At 37.4% G+C, this 23,740-nt stretch overlaps 1 protein-coding gene across 1 annotated transcript; it reads left to right on the top strand.

Annotated features, from left to right (window-relative positions):
- Window positions 1-434: 434 nt before the first annotated feature.
- Window positions 435-22,746, top strand: LOC127438308 (tetratricopeptide repeat protein 39C-like). The gene is made up of 15 exons (XM_051693807.1): window positions 435-740; window positions 830-984; window positions 8,946-8,994; window positions 11,555-11,683; window positions 11,760-11,874; window positions 12,157-12,526; window positions 16,009-16,177; window positions 16,768-16,861; window positions 17,902-18,009; window positions 18,102-18,211; window positions 18,347-18,470; window positions 18,632-18,729; window positions 18,901-19,005; window positions 19,807-19,845; window positions 19,929-22,746. Exons 2-15 carry the CDS (start codon window positions 845-847, stop codon window positions 20,016-20,018), a joined length of 1,740 nt encoding a protein of 579 aa, XP_051549767.1. The 5' UTR covers window positions 435-740; window positions 830-844; the 3' UTR covers window positions 20,019-22,746.
- Window positions 22,747-23,740: the final 994 nt, after the last annotated feature.

The following is a 23,740-nucleotide window of genomic DNA, read 5'->3' as shown; positions in this document are numbered from 1 at the left end:
TGAGAATCACCTATAAATCTCCACTTTCACTTTCTTCTTCTTCTTCTTTTGTTTTTGGTGATTCACATTCTTCCTGCACATCGCCACCTGCTGGGCAGGGATTGTATTGATAGTAAAAAAGCACTTAAATATTGATCTGTTTCTCACCCACACCTATCAGATCGCTTCTGAAGACATGGATTTAACCACTGGAGTCGTATGGATTACTTTTATGCTGCCTTTATGTGCTTTTTGGAGCTTCAAAGTTCTGGCCAACATTCACTTGCATTGTATGGACCAACAGTGCTAAAATATTATTCTAAAAATCTTCGTTTGTGAGTGTGATCAACTGATGAGGAAATTTTCATTTTTGGGTGAACTATCCCTTTAAACATTACTAAGCCGAAGGGTTAACGTGGTAGTCAATCGTCACGAAGTTCCTGGTTGGAGGGGAGGCAAAGGGCGTGTGACTGTAAAGAGGAAGCTGTCACTGAGTCCTCATAATTTGTTGATCACTTATATCATCTTTTTCACCTCGGTGGGGTGAATGAGAGGCGAATACGGTGCACCAAAGGGACAGTAACGTCACTGCTCTATGCTCCTGTAATATTGCGTAAGAACAGATGCGAACGGCTGGCTGATATTTCACAGCTCATTACGATGGAGGGGAATTTTGCGGATCTAAAAACATCTTAGCACAGCAGATCGGACACGGAAGGGATCAAACTACATCATCCAGACAATATTTCAGCAGTGGAGTGGTAAGGGAAATATTGGCACGTCGGCGCGATTGAAGCAGACGAGCAATCTGTTCGTAGGAGGTTTATGTGGTTTATTTTGGCGTATAAAGGAGTAAACATAGAAGATGGCAGGCCCCGATCACCCGCAACAGCAGGTTGAAGAGAAAGCCGAACAGATAGATGACGCCGAACTGGCATTCCAGGGCATTCACATGCTGCTCAACAATGGCTTCAAAGAAAGCGACGAGCTCTTTAAGAGATACAGGTAAGATTAAACACACACCTTTAGATATTAAAGTGTTAATTGTGTGCTCTTTTAAACAGCCAAGACTGTCTGTTTTGATCGCTTAAAGTGATGGCAAATATTTTGCTTATCTCCATCTGCAAAGTATTTTTCTATCACATGCTTGCAGAGGAGCGATGATGGTTTTTGGTCTCATGGACTGTCAGAGCTGTGCAGGATCAGGGGCGTCGATTCCAGGGGGGGAATGTGTCACATCTGGCTCAAAGATGCGACATTAAGGGTAGACGACACGGCAAAAATAACCCAAAAAGAATTTATTACAGCAAGGATAAATGAAAGCACATAATCAAAATATCAGTAAACAGTAATGTTAGTCAGTAATGACTGCCAATAAATGAATGAATAACTATGAGTATTGTCAGAACAAATGCATGGATGCGAAACAAAACACATATTCTCAAAACTGCCTGAGCAGCATCTTAGGAGCGGCCGTAATTCACAACTGCATGTTGTTTAAATAAGGTGCCATGAAGAGATTCAGAGTCAGTGCTCAAATTGAGTGGGGGCTGGGGGGATCCGGGACCCCCCATAAGAAGTAAAAATAGACTTGGGGGGGTCCCCCCCAAGATACTTATATTTTAGTAAAAATAATAATGACAAATCTGATTAAATTCATGCAGTGGATACTGTACATTTCGTGAATTAATTTTTTACAATAATTTATATGAAGTTTGTTTATAGGCTAGTTGTCATGTCTCTTTAAAATGTAAACGCCCCGCCCCACATCTAAAGACCGCTAAGCGCATGACATTGTTGACATGACTGCTTGCTTGGCGCCGCTATGGTGAAGCTAACTTTAGCTAAAAAATGGAGAATAATAAACCTCCACTCGCAGTCGGGAAGAGAAAGCTTCTTACTGACTTTTTTGAGGGGTATTTTTCTCTCTCTCTCTATATCTTTCTACTATATCTATCCACACCATGGGGCTCATATTGATAACCACAGCATTGTTTGTTCCTGAATAAAGCAGCCTTTTTGACTGAAATGTTTGAATAGTCTGCTGACAAACTATATGTGAATATTCCCAACACTCTGACAGTGGGATCTCTGTATGGGATATGTGATTGTTATCATATTTCTGAAATATCTAAAATACGCATTTTTGTTAAACTAAAAATGGATGGAATAACACATCTTATAGGGGAAATGAAATAATATGTAGGCTACTCTGAGTGTCTTTTTCATCATATTTATTTTCATTTTAAAGAAACAGAATTTAAATTATATCCACTTTATTAGCAACAGCGCATAACAGCAGATGGCGGTAATGCAATGTTAAGTTGCGATCCGCCAATAAAACAGAAGAAGAGAAAGCAGACATCCCGTGATATCTGCCTTTGATCTCGAAGGTGTCTGATCCACTACGAGAAGTGAGAACTGTCTGACTTGACAGCTCTTATTTCAGTCCTCCCCTGACTGCAGCCACCTACTCTCGTCTACTTTCAAGGCGAGGCATTTGGCATCTCGAACAAGCCTAAGGTCTATAGAATGGATCTGGTGCAGTGCACATGAAGCCAGGTAGGAGCTGGCCAAACCCCCTTTTTGACTAACCCTGCCCCATTCTGGACTAACCCCGCCCTCTTTTGGAGATTTCTCCCCTATTTGGAGATTTTTGGGCTGGAGCTATGGTGCGGTCAAGTCATGATTGAATGATCGTATTTGCTAATTGAATGCACACCACCACAAAGTTACGATTGGGAATTACGAGTGGGAAATTCTGGATTTTCTTTGAGCCCCGACTTTCCGAGTTGGGGGCGTGGCAGTGGCGTGTCCAGACTTTTTTGACTTGGGTGGCCCATGTGGGGCACAGACTCAACATCCCTGATATTAATAATAATAATACTAATTCACGAGTTCATATGTTCATGTAATCTTTGAATGGAAGAGAAGGTAAACATATTTGGTTTGCTGTCCACGATGGAGGTCTCGAGCTCGAGACTTGACCCGAGCCCGAAGGACCCCCAGGACTCCTTTGTCTGATTTAGAGGTAACTAGTCACGAAGGTGGAGTTGGGGTTGGAGTGGAGGAGGGATGCCGGAAGAACAGTTGTAGGACGGAGGTAAGCCGTGGCTTATATATGCTTACTCCGGTGATGATTGGTTGGATTAAATGAACATGCTCCTCCCGAACTTTTTTTAAGAACTCCATTAAGGTAAGTACATTTTCAGGAATTTTTAATAGTCGAACATTACTTAGCTAAATCATTGATTAATTGTTATGAAATGTTAATACTGCAAAACACAGAAGACTCCAAATAGGATTTTTTTTTTTTTTTTTTTTTCAGTATAATTTATGTATATAGTGTCTTTAAACTGCATAAATGATATGGACGCTGCTAATATGAACATATTATATCTTTATCTTTTTTATTTGATTAATTAATGAATGTAAGAATAAAAATAAAAAAACAAAATTTTTTTTACAAGATAAAATAAATGTTCAAACAGCACGTGCATCAAATTATACTTACAATATTTAGAGCAGGCAGGTTGTCAACGGGGCTTTAGAAGAATGGCAGAGCAAAGTGTGAGCACACTGTGTCATCAAAGGATGTGTAACTCGGACAAGAAAATGGTCAATTTAATGTTAAGAAACCAACCTCAGGGAAGTCAGATGGGCATCATGTCACGTGTCATCTGATAATATAATAACAGAAAAATAGAACATTTTTGTGTACACTTGTTGTGTTGCCTATTTGTATGGATTTCGCCCTATATGGAAAACAAATGAGGGGTTGAGGGAACGGGAGCGGTTGGGAACGAGTGAACATGGAGTAAAATTCAGTGGCCACCCCACGCCCCCCATCTGAACATGCCCCTGGGGCATGTCAACTTAAGGTGGATGCAAATTGTTTTTGGTAATAATTCAGTTTTACTTGAAGTTTTTGACTGTGCAGTTCAGTTTTTATGCATTTTTTGTACTGTTATTGAAGAATAACGTTAAAACTTGACAGAAAATAAGCCTCATTTACTGTAGCCGGTTAATGCAGCATTTCCCATCATTATATGTGGTTGCTCAAGAATGATAAAATAGGTAGATAAAGCATTAATTACACAGCTAATGTTTGACTTAGCTCTTCATTTTGTTGCAAAGGAGCTAAAAAAAGCTTTCTTCCTTTGCTAGTAAGTGAAAATGAGCGAAAGAAATATGAAATTACAAAACGGGTCCAGTTTATTTTCAGAGTAAAATCACTTGAATGCACACCACATCGTACTTACGTATTTACTTCCCAGGAGGAATTGAATGCACCAATAGAGCACAGCAGTCCACCTCCAGAAGTAAATGTCCCATTATTTTTTTCCATAGACGAATTGATTTTCAACGATAACTTAGAAACCTTTAAAGACGGGGACCTGGGTAGCTCAGCGAGTAAAGACGCTGACTACCACCCCTGGAATTCGCAAGTTCGAATCCAGGGCATGCTGAGTGACTCCAGCCAGGTCTCACTAAATTGGCCCAGTTGCTAGGGAGGGTAGAGTCACATGGGGTAACCTCCTTGTGGTCGCTATAATGTGGTTCGCTCTCGGAGGGGCGCGTGGTGAGATATGTGTGGATGCCGCGGTGGATGGCGTGAAGCCTCCACACGCGCTATGTCTCCGCGGTAACGCGCTCAACAAGCCACGTGATAAGATGTGTGGGTTGATGGTCTCAGACGCGGAGGCAACTGAGATTCGTCCTCCACCACCCGGAATGATGCTAGTCACTATGCCACCATGAGGACTTAGAGCGCATTGGGAATTGGGCATTCCAAATTGGGGAGGAAAAAAAAAAAGAAAGAAACCTTTAAAGACTAACCTACCGTGAGCCACGAGGTTGTTCATCGATGGCATATGCTTCTGTTGAAGCCATCCGTCAGTGTTATTTCAATTTCATTGTTTAAAAATCATGTTTGATACCGTAATTTCTGGTTCATTACCCATGGTACAGCTGAGAAAGATCCACTAATCAGAGAACCGCGGCAAAAAAAGCCCACAAAACGAGCCCAGGAGCGACCGCCCACTTCAATAATGAAACCAAGTCTCGCTTCACCCTTAAACTACTTATATATTTGTACATATTGGAATATTTGGCAATAAATGTAAAATATATTGTTTCTATAACTAAAATCAATAGTTTTATATATTCCCATCGCTTTTTATTCAATTACATCATTCGCAATTCTTCATGGGATTGTAGTGTGTGCCCTTGTGAAAGACGGTCTTGAACCTTTGTCTTTTTATCTGATTTTCAAATGAATTTTATGCCTCAAAAAAAGTTTGTAATGTGATTCACCTCGGAGTTGGTTGGTTTGGTTCATGGCTTAAGCCTACAACTCTTTTATGGAGGATTTTATGAAAAGCCCATGGAAGAAATGAATGGGAAAAATACTTCTGGAGCCTAGGCGGCTGTTGCGCTCTATTCCTTCTTGTACATGAGTTCTGATCGGTTTTGTGGATCAGTCGATCTATCAGTCCTCACAAAAATATCGATCCTAAGTGGGGTTTTTTTTATTATTTTATTTATTTTATTATTTATTCAGCTTGAAAATGAACATGTATCTCAAACTTTGAAGTGTTGCTGAGGGAGTGAGAGTAAATTTGCCGTAATCCATCGCTCCCTATTTTTTTTCTTCATTTGCAAAGTTGTAGGAACGTAATAGTGCCATTTTGTTTTTGATGTTGGAGCAAATGGGTAAGCAAAAATTATATTTGCCGTGATCTCCCATTCATCACTATCGAAGTTTGCCCTGCTATCATTTACTTCCGCGTTTCAAAACCGGAAGTGTGAAAAGGGTCCATGCATGAGCAGCGTCGGCGTGGTGCACAAAGTCAATATATCCATTCCATTGACAATTGGTCCTGCTGGGTCTACACACGCACAGAACAGATGGCACCAAACGGCATGAATGTCTTGAGGAACCTGTCTTTAATCACTTCTGGGTGTGGGTCACCCAGAAACAAAGAAGCTGGCTGGTCGCTGATCCTGTCTGTAGAAAACTGTGTGTATGACAAGACAGAGCTGTATCAAATGCTGTACAATGGCAGCTGAAGTGAATAGGTTGTGTACTTTGATCAAATGATCTTAAAATGAATGTTTCAGCTTCTTTTATAGGCTGAAATATATTAATTTAACATTCCACTGACTCATGGGTCATAATGACATCACAGTTAAGAGTTCCATTCCTTTATATGTACAGTTACAGTTGTTCACTCTTTAAAAAACAACAACTTTTAAGTTCATATAAATTACAAAACAGTAATTATAAGTAGATATTATATGCAGTTATAACTATTTCATTTAATTATACATTTAAATACAAATTAAAATGAATTAAACTCTTTAAAATATATTTTAGGTGTAAAGTGGACTGCAACATAGGTTTGCTACTATAAAAAAAATCTTACAAGTAATAAAATAAATTAACGTCATCTGATGTTATAGCAAAAACATGCTATTGAACACAGTCAATATACAGTAAATATTTAGAAATTAAATTAAAACATTGGCATGTATTGCCTTCATTTAGCAACTCTCATTAATAAAATGAAGAATAATAAAATGGAAAAATAAATTTAGAGCAATGAATGACTTTCTATTATCCTTGTCCAATTTTAGAGGCAGACCGATATATCAGTTTTACCAGTTAATCGGTGCCGATAGTTGCTTTTTTAAACTATCAGTTATTGGCAAAAATCTCTGCCGATAGTTGCTTTTTGGAATTATCGGTTGTTGGTAAAAATCTCTACTAATAGTTGGTTTTTGGAACTATTGGTTATTGGCAAAAATCTCTACCAATAGTTACTTTTTTGGAACTATGGGTTATTGGCAAAAATCTCTACCAATAGTTACTTTTTTGGAACTATGGGTTATTGGCAAAAATCTCTGCCAGTAGTTGCCAATAGTTTTTTGCTGTTGTTGTTGTAATTCCTCATCAATAAATTTCATCTGGTGAAATATATATATACAAAACTATTCATCTGGTAAATATATAGGCTATAAAAAGCTTAATTTGGTAAATACTCGCATATAAAGCATTGTAATGGAGCCAAGACCCTGGTGTATTTCAGGCTTGTTTATAGTAAAAAGTCCCACCATATGTACCAAGTCGTACTTTTTCTGGTTGTTATTGGGATTTTGGTTGCAAAATAAATTGCTTCTGGATTTTATTGATTTTGGACTCTTGGTGCCTCAATGTCTGTGCCCTTCATAGTAAGGAAAGACTAAGAAATATTTAATCATTCTATAAATTTACTTTTAAAAAACTATCGGCCGATTAATCGGTTATTGGCCTTTTCTGCCACCTTGGTTATCGGTATTGGCAAAATCCAATATTGTTCGACCTCTAATATTAGTGGCAAAACACAAGGTCTGTTAGACTGCATTCACACTGCAAGGCTTATTAAGGTTTCAAGTAATGATATTTTTGCACAGGGGAGGAAGCTTTGCGTTCTGAAACCTAAAGTATGTTTAATAGTAAAATAAAATCTTATTTAAAAAGATCAAGGAAAATGTAATTCCTCATGTCATGATGACCCCTTTAAGGCCTATAAACTTCATATTCACACTGAACTGTGGGGATTAGATGTATACTATTCAAACAGGATGCATTCTTGCATTCAAAACAGCAGGAGAGAACGCAACAGAATGGAGCAAAACACAGGGGTCTCGAAATGCACTTTTCAAAGTTAAACTACTTTCAACTTCACAATATCTTGCAGTAAAAATATAGTGCTTATGGTGCAAAACTCTGGATTAGGCATGTGAGAGAACTCTGTGTTGTATAGGAAGAATCACAAAATAACCACACTTTTAAGGTGGATTGATTGACTTACTCGCACTGGGAACTGATGGTTTATACAGATGACTAATAGTGATTTAAAAGGATGATCTTGGATATAGCAAATATTAGAATCATACAGGCCTATATTGCATTAAACTATTTAAATCTGTTCCATTGTATTTTTCCCCCATAATTATTGCATAATGTGATAAAAGTATGCAGATTGTGTTTGGGCCTATTTATGCATGAATGTGTGCATGTTAAAGAGATAGTTCAGCCAAAAAGGAAAATTCTCATAATTTTCTTACTCTCATGCCATCCCAGATGTGAATGACTTTCTTTCTTCTGCAGAACACAAATGAAGATATTTAGAAGAATATTTCAGCTCTGTAGGTCATTACAATGTAACTGAATGGTGACCAGAACTTTGTAGGTCCATAAAGCATATAAGGCAGCATAAAAGTAATCCATATGACTTCAGTGCTTAAATCCATGTTTTCATAAGTGATATGATAGGTGTTGGTGAGGAACAGATAAATATTTAAGTCCTTTTTTACTATAAATTCTCTTCCCTGCCCAGAAGGTGGCGATATGCATGAAGAATGGGAATCGCCAAAAACAAAAGAAGAAGAAGAATGTGAAAGTGGAGATTTATAGTAAAAAAAAAAGGACTTTGATCATATTCAATATTGATTATATCACTTCTGAAAACATTAATTTAACCACTGGAGTCTTATGGATTACTTTTATGCTGCCTTTGTGTTTTTTGGAGCTTCAAAGTTTGCTTGCATTGTATGGACCTACAGAGCTGAAATATTCCTCTAAAAATCTTCATTTGTGTTCTGCAGAAGAAAGTCATACACATCTGGGATGGCATGAGGGTGAGTAAATTATGAGAGAATTTTTGGGTGAACGATCCCTTTCTAACTAAATTTAATAAAATTGTATTTATCTTAACTAAATTTTGTTGTATTGTATACAATGACAATAAAGCATCTTTACTATCTTTACTTTAATCTGTCTATTGTATTCTAACTTCTGTTGCAATAGAAAGTTCAGATATTCTCTGGAATATTTTTAATTTCATGCAAAAATAAATGAATGAAGTCCTTTACATTAACAGACATAACCCATGATTCTTGATTCTCTTTTTTGTCTGCAGGACTCATAGTCCGCTAATGAGCTTTGGGGCCAGTTTCGTCAGCTTCTTGGTAAGTTAACGCCAAGGGATGACTTTTAGTTAGGTACTACTTACAGATAGAAAAAAGCCTACATTTAACAGTGTATCTACTCAAAATAGGGGCTAGATATCGATACAGATTTCCCTTTTCGATTAGATTCTGATTCACAAGCTTTTGATTCGATTTCCATTTATTTGGGTGTATTTCAGTTCTGATATTTATTTTATGTACATATGAAAGAAATTCTCTCTCAGCTAAAGCAGTTAATGATACAAGGGACCTTCTAACTTGGTACATTACAAAAAATATTAATTTTACAAAGTTTATTTTATCACTAGCTTTTCATCATTTTGGTCACAGTTTAGCTTGTACATAATGTACATATTCCATGCATTATTGAAATTGCATCTATTATATTGCACATACAGTATAATGTAGCAATGTATCATACTAATGCTTGAAATGTTTATAGTTGCATAATGCATACAGTTTCAGTCACTATATTTAAAAAAAGTAGGCAGTATTCAGTGTATACTGCGCAGTATGCAGTAAGCAGTATGCTTGTATTCTATTCTGAAAACAGCCAGAGATGATACCTTGCTATGACCTTTTATATCAAGGCTGGTTCCCCAGTATTGAATAGTGACGTCATAATGATATAATTTGCCCCCTTTGGGGCATTACAGACAGCAGAGGAGGGAATCACACAAGGCTGGACAAATGCTAGTCACCACTAACGTACCGCCAACAAAGAAAGATTACTTTGCAAAACGTGAGAGTGTAGTTGCCATAGTTTCTTCTCCTTTAGTAGGAGGAACAATTAAATTAATTTGTTTATGGGTATAGCACAGTAACAGAGCGGTATTGTAATCTATGAATCAACAATTGTTTCCTACTAACAATGGGCGTTGAAAGTCATTTCAAGATGTTAGTTATACAGGATAAGAGCCATATGGCTTTGTACTTTTAGACTGTACAATTTCTCTATTGGTATGTGACATTCACCATTTATTTTGTTTATGAGTTTTATAAAATAAGAAAATAATAATTTAGGATTGCATTGTGCATTTTTGAGTATTGAGTGGTAACAATAATGTAGACCCTTTCAAAGGGGCATCTGTACTCAGGAAAAACCTTCACTTTTCTCTTTTACAAGGGACACTAGTGTCTCTGAATGTCATTAGAAAAGGCCTTTTGTCAGAACCTTGTGTTCAGTATTGTGTATGCAACTTTGTCCAATCATATTAGCATTCTTTGCATTTTCACACTAGGTCTTCCTGTTATGGAAGGGATGTCTTGTAAGAGAAGTACCCTTATAAGCCAGTAATAAAAAATAATTACTTAAAAAGGGGTGACGTTAGCTGTCACTTATTTTTAGATTTTTGTTTTTTGTTTTTTGGCTTGAGCTGAATTTGATTTCTGTTAGTACAAGGAACCAGAGAAACTCTCAATGTAAGAATTCAACAGATTTCTCTGTTTATCCACTAGCAACCCCACTACAATGAATTACATGTTTTTATTTCTCCCTTTTGGGGTTTTCCTCTATTATTCAGTAGGTTCAGGAGATTTCGGGAAGATTATTGGGCAATGAGATCGGGTAGCATGATCTCATGAAAATTATATGACCATGGTGCCATTTTTTGCAAAATTATATTACGTGATTCCTTACACATATCGCAGCAGTTCAGAGGTGAAATGGCCACTCCCTACCCTAAACCTTAAGCCTAAACCTAACCAATAGTGTCATAACAAACAAATGTGAGATGAAAAATGCCATTTTTTTTGGTGCTTCTATGACACTTTCGGCTCACGTTTTGACACGCATGCTATTCAGGACTCGTGACGTCCCTTACAAGTCATGCACTAAAGAAAAGTGTTTAGATGTCAAAAGATAGCCGCGAAATGAAAAACAAGCCACCTAAAAATCATTTTTAAATCATTTTTGAGGGTTTAGTAACTTCTATTATACCATGTTGAGACTGGAACATTTTGCAGGCCTGACTCAAACCTGCATCACTTGCATAAGCACCACAGCATTTCAGGAACATGTGTGCTATACAGCAACAATGTTTTTTTATTTTATTTTATTTTTTTTATCTTTTTTTAATGTGATTAAAAAAATCTGAAAATTCTTGAAAAGGAATATTTACAGACTTTGGTCCCACTTTACATTAGGTGTCATTAACTACTATGTACTAACATTAAAATACATACAATACAATGTGCTTATTGTGTAACTACTTATTTTTCTGCAAAATTCTCACAACATTCACATTTGCTGCTACTGAGGTTGAGGTAGGGGTAAGGGTTAGGGTAAGGATTGGAGTATGGTTAGGGATTGGGTTAGGTTTAGTGTTATGGGTTAAGGTTAACAGTGTAACTACATATGTAATTAAATGCAGGTACTTTAAATGTAAGTACAATGCAATAACAAGTATTTACATATTAAGTAAATTGTATCAAATACTTAAGTACATAGTAGTTAAAGACACCTAATATAAAGTGGGTCCCAGACGTTTTTTGACCATTTTTAATGCACAGACTTTCCAAACTGTTTTAATATGTCGAAATATTGTTTGTGTCACCATAGAATGCCATGATGACATTCGAGGAGGAAAAAATGCAGATGGCCAGCGATGACCTAAGGACTACCGAAAGACTTTGCGAGAGTGACAATGCCGGCGTCATCGAGACCATCCGCAATAAAATCAAGAAGAGTGTGAGTTTGAATGAGTGTGAAATTCGGTACAGAATTTATTGCCAGATTATTAACGTAATTTATATTTCCACATTAGATGGACTCCCAGAGATCAGGGGTGGAGGTTGTGGATCGCCTGCAGAGACAGATAATTGTAGCAGACTGCCAGGTCTATCTTGCCGTACTGTCCTTCATCAAACAAGAACTCTCAGGTGGATTCTAAAGGCTGAATGTCTACAATTTAGATTAAAATAATGCTGATTCAAGGCAAAACCAGCTTTGCAATGTCATTGCGTCATTTGCATGCCACCATGTAGAGTTGTTATGTTAAGGCTAAGAATAAACAAACTTAATAAAGAGGATAGAAGTGCAGGTGGGAATGAGGTTAGGCTGAATGTTAGCCTCACCAAAAATATTACAAACCTCAACCTTCTATCAGGGTGATTGAAATTTTCCCTTTTAAATAAATATCATACTTACCTCTCACCCCTTAGCTTATATCAAAGGAGGCTGGATCCTCCGCAAGGCCTGGAAAATGTACAACAAATGCTACAGCGACATCAGCCAACTGCAGGAAGCTTGTCACAGACGGTCCTCCGACCAGGAGGGGGCGCTGGCCTCCGATCAGGTCAACCATAACACATCTTCAACAGAGAGTGGTGGCAGGATAACAGAAGAGGTTCTGGATCGTCTCAAAGGTTCGGTCAGCTTCGGTTATGGGCTTTTTCACCTGTGTATTTCAATGGTACCTCCACACCTGCTCAAGATCGTAAACCTGTTGGGTTTCCCTGGAGATCGCCACCAAGGTCTTGCCTCATTAGCCTACGCCAGTGAGAGCAAAGATATGAAAGCACCACTTGCCACGTAAGTTTGCATGCCTTACTTAGGAATTTGTAACAATATGTTTGTTTTTGTTATGTTTTTTGTTTGATGTTAGTGTAATCACTATTAATATTGCTCAAACTTAGGGTTGGGGGCTTGTTCTAAAGGACGAAACATACTCTACGCAAGTACATGAACGCAGACACTTCTAGCTAGCTACACAAACTCGATTTGGTGTGTTGTTTTGTTTCGAAATGTGCAAGTATGTGTTGCATTCTCAACATTGCCACAAGAGGCGCTATAGTGAATATTAGTGTGAACTGTCCGCTTGTACGGTGAGTTTTCGCTTTCAAATCAACTACTGAGCAACAGTTTGATGAGAAAAGAGCAAGTAAGGTTAAGTCAATTTATTAATAGCTACTTACCTGAATAATAACACATCCAGTTTAATAACAGACTTTTGAAAGTAACTCTATCGCCCCCTTGAGTACAGAGGTTTGTTAACGCATTGAGGTTGGCAATGCATTGGCCAAGCACTCGCATCTGCGTACGCATACATTGAACAAAAGGGAAAGCAGCTCTATTGAAAATACTAAACCTGAACAATTGAGATCAACTTAATACATTTATGTTTGACATGAGAGCATAATTATGTTGCGTAAAGTCCAAGTGATATTCAACACAGTCATCAAAAAATAATACGATCACATTGCTATGAAATGTTCAAATGGATTTTTACTACATGTTTAATGAACTTATTTAAAATGAGCTAATGTGACACAGTTCTTTAGCATTTGGTCTCAATTTGATTTCAATGTGTACAATCAATCTATGTTTACTTAATCCAGTTGTGTTGAGACTATGTGAATAGTATTTGTTGCAGCAATGAATTGCTGAGGCCGGGCAGGGGATTGGGAGTGTACATTTTAAAATTAAGTATTATTTTAATGTATTTTTTATGCAAAATAAAAACAAGTAGGAAACTTGTTAGTGTTAAATGTTATGTTGGGATTTAGATGAGTTTCTGTCTTGTTTAATTTTTTTGGAGGTTACCATTGTGGAGAAAAGTGGAGGGTTATGTTGAGATTGGGTACGTTACTATTCAGTGTTTATTGCTTTCCTCATGAAGCAAATACTGAGGGATTATTATTATAAAGACTGATTGAGGATCTGTAAATTCTCAGCAGCACTATATTTGTTAAAAAGTACAATGTCCACAATTGAAGTTAAACCAACAGATTTTTAGCAACTTGAGGAGAGCTGCGCTATTATTTTTCCGAGCGATCAGACTTACAGTTTTCGCCTGCTGTACGATAAAACGGGCGAACAAAACACCTTAGACTTTGAGCTATATCATTGATACTTGGGTGGTGGGCTCTTTTGACCTAAGGCAAGTAAACAACTGCCCAGAACACCCTAGCAACCATCTAGCACCACCCTAGCAACCACCGAGAAGACCCTAGCAACCACAATGCATATGGGGAACATTCCATATATTTACATTGAAAGAGGGGTCCAATCCTTATCTTCAGTAGGCTCCAGAATATCAAAGAGACTTGGGGGTGGGTCTTTTGACTTGGGCCAGTAAACTTCCACCCAGAACACCTTAGAAACTGCATAGCAACACCCTAACAACCACTCAGAACACCTTGGAAAACTCATAGCAATGCCCTGGCAACCAGCCTTAACACCCTAGTATCGTGATGGGGTGTTTTGTGTGGCTAAGCACAACTCACTTTTCTTCAGAAAATGTAAGAATTTCCCTTTTAAAATGTGTTACATAAAAAGAGGCAGGTCATAGTCATGGAGCACATGATAGAAGTAATAGATTTGGAGGGAAATGTTGGTCATGACTCATGATATGTGTAAAGGAAAATTTACAACAGTAGTTATGTAATTACAGTGCAGCGTTTTGCACATTTTGATTCATTTTAGCGTTCGCTGAAACATTTTGCACTCTCTCGTATCTCAAGAATGCCCTTTGCATCTGAAGTACTGTGCACAGTAATGTTTATTTGTGTGTGAGCATGCTGTCATACCGTTGAACTGGTTTCACACTGAGGTTACATAATTAATAGCGTCTGAAAGGTCACAATTAAAGATAAAGGGCATTAGAGGGAAAGGCCATGCAAACGTGCAAGCAGATGCTACAGATCCCCAGATTCATGCAGTACTATTAAATGTAATTTGTGTGGTTTTGTTAAAGAATTGGAAACAGAAAGCTGTTTCATTATGAATGCAAAGATCTGATTCTGACTTTAGTGTAACAATTCCTCCAAACATTATTTTCACCTTTCTGGCCTTAAGATGCCTTGCTCTCTGTAGTTTTTGTTGCCAGAGACTGACATATTGCGACAGTCGATCTAATAATAAAAGGGGGTGCTATGTCGCAGAAAAAGTTTACGCTTAAAACGTTCAAGTCTCTGAATACATAAGTCAGGCAAATGGGGTATCGTTTGAATGCTTAGAATCTGAACTTTTCATTGTAACCATCACTTTTGCATTCATGTTACATAAAATAACAAAATAAGGCCTGAAAACATTCGTGTCACAAATCAGCGCCACCTAGAGGTCATGTGTTAGAAATAGTCATATGAATATAAAAGTATTTCAGATAGCACTTAAATAGACAAACCATATATCAAATCGAAGCTCTCATTCTCAGAAATTTATTTTGTTGCCCTAATATTGAAATTGAAAGATTTTCAAAAGAGTCACAAAGTGAAATATGATTTCTCTAAGATATCAAATACAAACGTCTCTTTTATGTGCCGATCATTTCTGCTATATCTGCTTTTACCTTAGAGTTTTCTAAAATATGAGACATTTTTTACTTGTCTGTGAGCTTGCTTGTGTGACTAATCCAATGTTATATCTTAGATGTCCAGGAAAAAATATGCGGTCCAGCAGGAAAAAAAATGCTAAATTAATCATTGGAAATATATATATTATCAACTACTGATGATAAAATCATCGCAAAGGGGAGGATCTCAGCTTTCTAATGACATTTAGATTGAGCTTCTAGTCCACTCAGAGGCCGAGATATTCTATGAAACAATGGGAATGGTGCGTGAATTGAAAATTAGACTGAATGTATGGAAAAGCATATCTGTGTGGGCTAAAATGTGTTAGAGCGTCACCTACACTTCAGATCGGCATTTTGTGATGGAATGTGGAGGGGGAAAAAAATAAAAAAATGTTGAGAACAATTTTTGGCAGTTATTCCACAGTATGTGTAAATGGTGAGCTTTTAAATTTGTGTGTGAAAAATGGCAGGCAGCAACCCAAAAAATGCACTAGAGTTGAAGAGGTAAGCATGCTTAGTAGCTGAATTTAGTAGCTCTGTTTTGTAGAATGAAGCTTTGCTTGTAAGTGCACAAGGGCTCACATGCTTTGTTAATTTCTTATGCCATTATATGGAACTACATTTCATTATATCTCATTATATCAGAAACTGCACAGATCAGAAAAGCAAAATAGAGTATCTTTTACTTTGTTACTCTCTCTCTCTCTGTGTCTATCAGTTTGGCCCTCTTGTGGTACCACACAGTGGTGCAGCCCTTCTTTGCCCTGGATGGCTCTGACTCAAGTGCTGGACTGCTGGAGGCCAAAGCCATTCTGCAGAAGAAGGCAGTGGTTTATCCGAACTCCTCTCTCTTCATCTTCTTCAAGGGACGAGTACAGAGATTAGAGGTGTGTGTTTAGGCTAAAGCAGTTATTAGATGGATAAATAATGCATCAAAGCCAGACCAGATGTTGTCTCTTGGATAACAGCAATGGATTGGCACATTATCGTAAATCATTATAAACAATAGTGCAGTTCTATGGTCCATTATATTTCATTGGTATGTAATCACAGCAATTACTTTATTCTGTGGGTGCATTAATCACATATTTGAAATGGAAGGCATCCAAAGCCAACCATTACATCAAACATGTCAAATCCAAATGATACCCTCCCTTTACATGCGTAGTTCACATTACACCATTGTTAGATCGGTAAACATGTTCAAATTTCCTTGGGCAGTCTGATGATTGAGAATGTTTCCAGATGTCCCGACTTGTTTGCAGTTTGTCATGAATTCTACAATGGTAGATATTCTGTAATACTGGGCATATTTAAAATTATTTTTGAAATCAAATTAAATACATTTTTGAAATCCTCAATTAAAACCCTTGGTTGTGACACGAAACAATGCCCACAGTGAAGTTTATCTGTAGTGCATGAGTTGTTGTTATGAAACTTTGCTGAGATTTGAATTTTTTTTTTTTTTGTCTTTCAGTGCCAAATCAACAGTGCATTGGCTTCATTCCAGGATGCTCTGGAGTTGGCCTCAGACCAAAGAGAGATTCAACATGTGTGCCTCTATGAAATCGGTACGGCTGCTGTAGTTGTTACTGAAGTCAATATCAATAGTTTGATTATTTATCAGGCCCACACAGAATCTGTGCCTGCAGATTTCTGCAGAATTCACAAAGTTCTAGAATCCTTTTTATGTTTGTTTATTATATATTTTGGCTAATTTGATGATGCTTTCAGCTACCAATAAAAAGAGCTGTGCTCTGTTGAGTAGATTTTGCCATGTTTTAATTCATTTACTGTAGCAGAATTCAGCAAATTATCCCCAAAATAAGTGCAGAAAAGTCTACAGATTTTGTACAGGGCTGCTTTTTAAAAACACTTTAATGCATGCTGGTCATGCTGTGTTTTCTTAGCAATTATTTGTTTGTTTGTTTATTTGCATATCTGTATTATCAAAATAGAAAGTATGGTTTGTTTGTAAACTTTCCTTGTTCTTAAATTTACAGTAGATTTTAAACTGTGATTTGCAGGTTGGTGTTGCAGCATTATAGAGATGAACTTTGAAGATGTTTGTAAATTTTCTTTGTTCATAAAGTTTGTTTGTAAACTTTTGATTTGCAGGCTGGTGCAACATAATAGAGATGAACTTTGAAGATGTTTGTAAACTTTCTTTGTTCGTGAAGTTTGTTTGTAAACTTCTTTTGATTTGCAGGTTGGAGCAGCATGATAGAGATGAACTTTGAAGATGTTTGTAAACTTTCTTTGTTCGTGAAGTTTGTTTGTAAACTTCTTTTGATTTGCAGGTTGGAGCAGCATGATAGAGATGAACTTTGAAGATGTTTGTAAACATTTGTTCTTTGATTTGCAGGTTTGTGCAGCATGCTAGAGATGAACTTTACAGATGTTTGTAAACTTTCTTTGTTCATAAAGTTTGTTTGTAAACTTCTTTTGATTTGCAGGCTGGTGCAACATAATAGAGATGAACTTTGAAGATGTTTGTAAACATTTGTTCTTTGATTTGCAGGTTTGTGCAGCATGCTAGAGATGAACTTTAAAGATGTTTGGAAACTACTTTTGTTCATTAAGTTTATTTGTAAACTTCTTTCATTTGCAGGTTGGTGCAGCATGATAGAGATGAACTTTGAAGATGCCTACAGGTCTTTTGAACGACTGAAGAATGAATCTCGATGGTCGCAGTGTTACTATGCTTACCTCACTGGAGGTCAGAAAATATACTTTCTCACACTTGCTCTTTCTTGACCTATATAACGCTGTTTTTTAAATTGCTAAACGTTGACTTTTCTCAACCTAAAGTATGTCAGGGAGCCTCTGGTGATCTAGAGGGAGCCAAGGCCATTTTCCAAGACGTTCAGAAGCTTTTTAAGCGCAAGAACAATCAGATTGAGCAGTTTGCACTCAAAAGGGTGTGTGCCATCTCTTTTTACAATTTGTTTCTGTATTTTATATGCATACATACTTTTTGCATTGCCAAATAATTGTTATGTTGTATTTCCTTATAAGACTAAAATGTTTGCCTGCACTTTGATTTGTCTCACCAGGCAGAGAGATTGAGGAAAATGTCCCTGACACGAGAGCTGTGCATTTTGGGTGTTGTGGAGGTACTATACTTATGGAAAGCTCTTCCAAATTGCTCTTCCTCCAAACTCCAGCTTATGAACCAAGGTAAGAAGAGCACAGTGATTTAAAGCAAGATTAAATGTATGCTGTTAGTCAGCCTAGAGACTTATTCATCATTTATCAATCTAAGTTCTTGTTTTGTTGTTTTGATATCATAGTGTCTTGTTTTTTAGCTCAGGTGCTAATTTTAATGCTTTATCTTCCAGTGCTACAGGGGCTGGATGACCAGTCAAGTCATGGCCTAAAACATCTGCTACGTGGTGCTATTCAGAAATGTCTTGGAAATTTTATGGGTGCTGTTCAGGTTTGTTTTATCTTTTAGCTTAAACATGTTTCTAAAAGAAGTGTTAAATAAGGAAATGCTGGCATAGTTCACACATTTCTTTCTAATGACTTACTCTGGTTTAAGCATATCTTGCTTATCCTCTCGTGTGCATTATTTTTGCTGATTTTGTTTATGTTTGTTTGTTCATAGTCGTTTCAGTTGGCAGCACAAGATGAATACGGTCGTCAGAACAACAGCTATGTGCAGCCCTATTCCTGCTATGAGCTTGGCTGTGTGTTACTGGCCAAACCTGAGGTAAAAATAAAACATAATCCTTTTAAACAAAACACTATTATCCACGAGTCGTTTGGTAAAAAAAACATAATCAGAATCTCTTCATTCTTGTTAGTTTTAAGAAGAGCTTATGTAAGCTTTTACTTTCAATACAACCCATAATTGGGGGCTTAGGTAGCTCAGCAAGTAAAGACGCTGACTACCACACCTGGAGTCGCAAGTTCGAATCCAGGGCTGTGCTGAGTGACTCCAGTCAGGCTTCCTAAGCAACCAATTGGCCAGGTTGCTAGAATGGGTAGAGTCACATTGGGGTAACCTCCTCGTGGTCGCTATAATGTGGTTCTCGCTCTCAGTGGGGCGTGTGGTGAGTTGTGCGTGGATGCCGCGAAGAATAGCGTGAGCCTCCACACACGCTAGGTCTCCGTGGTAATGCGCTAAACAAGCCACGCGATAAGATGCGTGGATTGACGGTCTCTAAGATTCGTCCTCCGCCACCCGGATTGAGGCGAGTCACTACGCCACCACGAGGACCTAGAGCACATTGGGAATTGGGCATTCCAAATTGGGGAGAAAATCCAAAAAACTAAAAAATACAACCCATAATAGATAATACTTCACCGAGTTCAGTCAAAAGTCTCTTGGAAATTTTTGCTGTTAATATAAGAAAAAAAAAATATGGGGATTAACATGTTGGATTACTGGACTTTGCTTATCTAAATTAAGTAAATAAGCAACGTTCCTTTCATGAACAAACTTCTTTAACGTGTGTTTATGTGAATTTTTTGTTGTTATTAAATGTAATTTCCCCCTTTTCCCCCTAAGACTCTGAGTAAAGGAAGATCATTACTGCTTCAGGCTAAGGTAAGACCTTAACTTAATATTGGTGTTGATGTATTTTGAATGCATAAGTAAATTTGTTCTGGTGACGATGTGTTTACTTGCAGGAGAACTACAGTGGGTATGACTTTGAGAATCGATTGCACGTCCGTATCCATTCTGCCCTTGCCTCCATAAAGGACGTGGTCCCACATTGACCCTGTCCAACCGGGAAGTGCACTGTACTTTGACCACTCCTGTCCAGCACTTTTTGTAATGAAAGCCATTTGAAGTAATCGTGCTTATCTGGTTGAGAGAGTGAAAGTTAACTAACTTCATTTAACGCAGAGAATGAGTTTGCCAATTGTTTGTTTCAACATTGCATTTAGTCTAGTATCAGGTTCACAAATAACTGTTGGTTATTATAACATGTAGCTGTTGATCCGTCCCAAAGATTTCTCACTTTCACATTTAAACCCAGTTCCATAGATTAGGTACATTGTCCGTGTGTGTTTGGTATTGTTCTGAAATGCAGAAAGTATTTATTGTTAAATGTGGATGTATAGAAATGTTGAACCTAACTCTCACAATGAAACGCAATGAAAATATACTGTATTGAATAGAAAAACTGTTTAGATCCTTTTACCATAGCTTGCCCTATCATACAGAACACATTAGCATGGGATAGAAGTCAATATTATATAACATAACACAAGAGAACACATGAAATGAAAAAAAATCTTATGTAATAAGATTATTGTATCCAAACTTATATCTGTAAGTCAGATCAAGATTGTGTGCACCATATGGATGTCTAGTCTAGTGGTTGACCGATATGGGTTTTGCAAAAATAATTGCTGATACCGATATCTAGGGAGTTGGGCAGATGGCAGTATACTGATATATGAGATGGATTGATGATAGCAAATGACACATACACAGTTATCGACCAATTCAAATAATCTTGAAATGCACAAATATCGGCCTGGCCGATAAGATGCCGATACCGATTTCTAGGGAGTTCGGAAGCTGATGGCAGTTATAATACTGATATATGGAACAGTTAGATGATGGCACATGTCACATACACAGTTATCGGCCAATTCCAATAATTTCGAAACGCACAAATAGCAGCCATATATCGGCCTGGCTGATAAATTGCCATTTCTGATAAGGAGTTGGTTGGCCGATGGCAGCTATAGTACTGATACGTATATGTAACAGTTTGAGGATAGCAAATGACACATACACAGTTATCGGCCAATTCTGATGATCTTGAAATGCCCAAATATCGGCCTGGTCGATAAAATTCCGATACCGATATCTAGTGAGTCAGGTTGCCGATGGCAGTTATAATACTGATATATGTCACAGTTTGATGATAGCAAATGACACATATACAGTTATCTGCCAATTCTGATAACCTTGAAATGTCAGAATATCGGCCTGTACGATAAATTGCAGATACCGATGTCTAGTGAGTTGGGTGGACGATGGCAGTTATAGTACTGATATATGTAACAGTTTGATGATAGCAAGTGACATATACACAGTTATCGGCCAATTCGCATAATCTCTAAATGGCCAGATATCGGCCTGCCCGATAAATTGCCGATACTGATAGGGAGTTGGGTGGCCGATGGCAGTTATAAAACTAATATATATGTAACAGTTTGATGATAGCAAATTATACAAACACAGTTATCTGCCAATTCCGATAATCTTGAAATGCCCAAATATTGGCCTGGCCTATAAATTGCCGATACAGTATCTAGGGAGTTGGGTGGCCGTTGGCAGTTATAATACTGATATATGTAACAATTTGACTATAGCAAATGACACATACATAGTTCTTGGCCAGTTCTGATCATCTTGAAATGCCAAATATCGGCCTGGCTGATAAATTGCTGATACCGATATCTAGGAAGTTTGGTGGCCTATGGCATTTATAATACTGATATATGAAACGGTTGGTGACAGCAAATGACACACACACAGTCATCGGCCATTTTCGATCATTTCTAAATGGCCAGATATCGGCATGGCCGATAAATTGTCTATCATTAGTCTAGTCACAGACTGTTAAAGTGTATGGCAAACACAATATTTCAGGTTAAAACACATTGCATTCAAGGTTGGCTGTTTTCATTGTATGTATTGCGTTTGTTGCCAATATCCATCGTAACACTAGACTACATATCCCTTTATGATTGTTAACCCTAACAGGGGGGCTCTGGTCATTTGAAATGCTATAATGTGTAATATTTTATGACAGCAATTGGAAAAATATGACTAAGTACAGCTCACCTGAAATGTTTTATTTTAAGTTAGAGAGTAGCAGCAACTACTTTGCCATACCCTTCGTTGCCATGTCCTCTGCTGGTCAGCAACTTGTGACAGCAATTCGATTTTCTGAAGTGATAAACCATGCACAACTACCTACTGGTCTTCCTCAGGGCCAGAGGAAGTTGTTTCATATAACATATTTTTGTCTTGTTACTTTTGATGAGCCGTATGTTGTATTTGTTTTTCCTGTAATTATGTTGTTGGCCCACATTTATGATTTGTACACTTTTAACATCACATTAGTGTCTGTTTTTGATAATGTTGCCTCTGAATAACTTGAATTGAGTTGAGTCTGTATATATATATATATATATTGTGAAATTGTTGTGAAACTTGCACTTCCTTATTTTCTTGTCCCAGCAGATGTAAAATATTGGTCCTTCCTGTGGGGTTTATTCGCTACCAATCTGTATATGATTCTCTATCCACAAGCCCTTCTGGTTTCTCTCTGTAACCTCTGCATACATGGGAGGCTTGATTTAAACCTCAAAACATGTCTTCACTGTGAAATGTGTCAATATTGGATGTTCAGGGTATTTATACCTTGTGAAGACAATACAATATGAACATTTTCATAATAAAATAACAATGAAACTTGCCATTAAACACTGTTTGTGTGTTCATTATATTCATTGAATTATGATTATGGCAAGATTTTGCCAAGCACAAAGCTACTTGATATGTTCTATACTGACACGAATTTAATTTCTATATGCATCCTTTTATTATTTTATTCACTTTTCACCTTCCTTATTAATTAGTCACTATCTAGCCAACAAGTTTGGTTCCCAGTACAGACATCCTAACGTTCTCTTTTGGTTAGCAAAGGAACCAACTGGACAAATGGGGGGGAAAGCTTAAAAATGATAATGCCATTGTAATACCTATAAGTAACTGATATGTATAGAAGGTGGACGTTAACCAATTATCAACTTTTAATTATTTTATGTCGTATTTTAATATAACATAAAACAATAAAATATATTACAATGATTATATTTTTAAAAAACATTTCAAACAGCGGTGTCCCAAAATAAAAGGACACCATTGAAGTGCGTTCACGCGCCGGTGAGAGAAAGATGTTTACTTTCGAAATTTTCGCTTTGTATTCGGTGTGTTTCCATCGTGACCACATAAATCGAGACACCCAAGACCACCGTACAGCCTTTGTCACAGCCTTCACAAATACTACCTTTAACATGTAAAAGTCATATTTATGATTATTGACGCTAGCCTCTATCGATTGTTCGACTGTCTATTAACACCATTCGATCTAAAACCTCGCCGTGTTTACTGTTAAAGAGTTGAGACGGCGCTGAAATGAATCAACCACCTCCCGAAGTGAACATCCCCCTGGGCTTTAAGACGATCCTGGAGTGGTTCGCTAGGGCCGTTATTCTAGTACAGCCTAATGATATACAACAATTCGCATCGTTTTATTTTAAGGAGCTGCTTTGCTTGAGAGAAGGTAAGTTTGTGAAGTGCAAACCTAAATAAAACATTTTCTATCTTTCTTGACCACATCTTCAAGCCTCAAAAGATTGCAAAAGTATAATTCAGAAGTCTAATAAATTATTTCATGTGACTCATGATC

This window comes from Myxocyprinus asiaticus, chromosome 49, assembly GCF_019703515.2.
Source record: "Myxocyprinus asiaticus isolate MX2 ecotype Aquarium Trade chromosome 49, UBuf_Myxa_2, whole genome shotgun sequence".
In the NCBI taxonomy this organism is placed as follows: Eukaryota; Metazoa; Chordata; class Actinopteri; order Cypriniformes; family Catostomidae; genus Myxocyprinus; species Myxocyprinus asiaticus.
The sequence above is the reverse complement of the archived record's forward strand: the minus strand, read 5'-3'. Positions and strand labels throughout refer to the sequence as shown.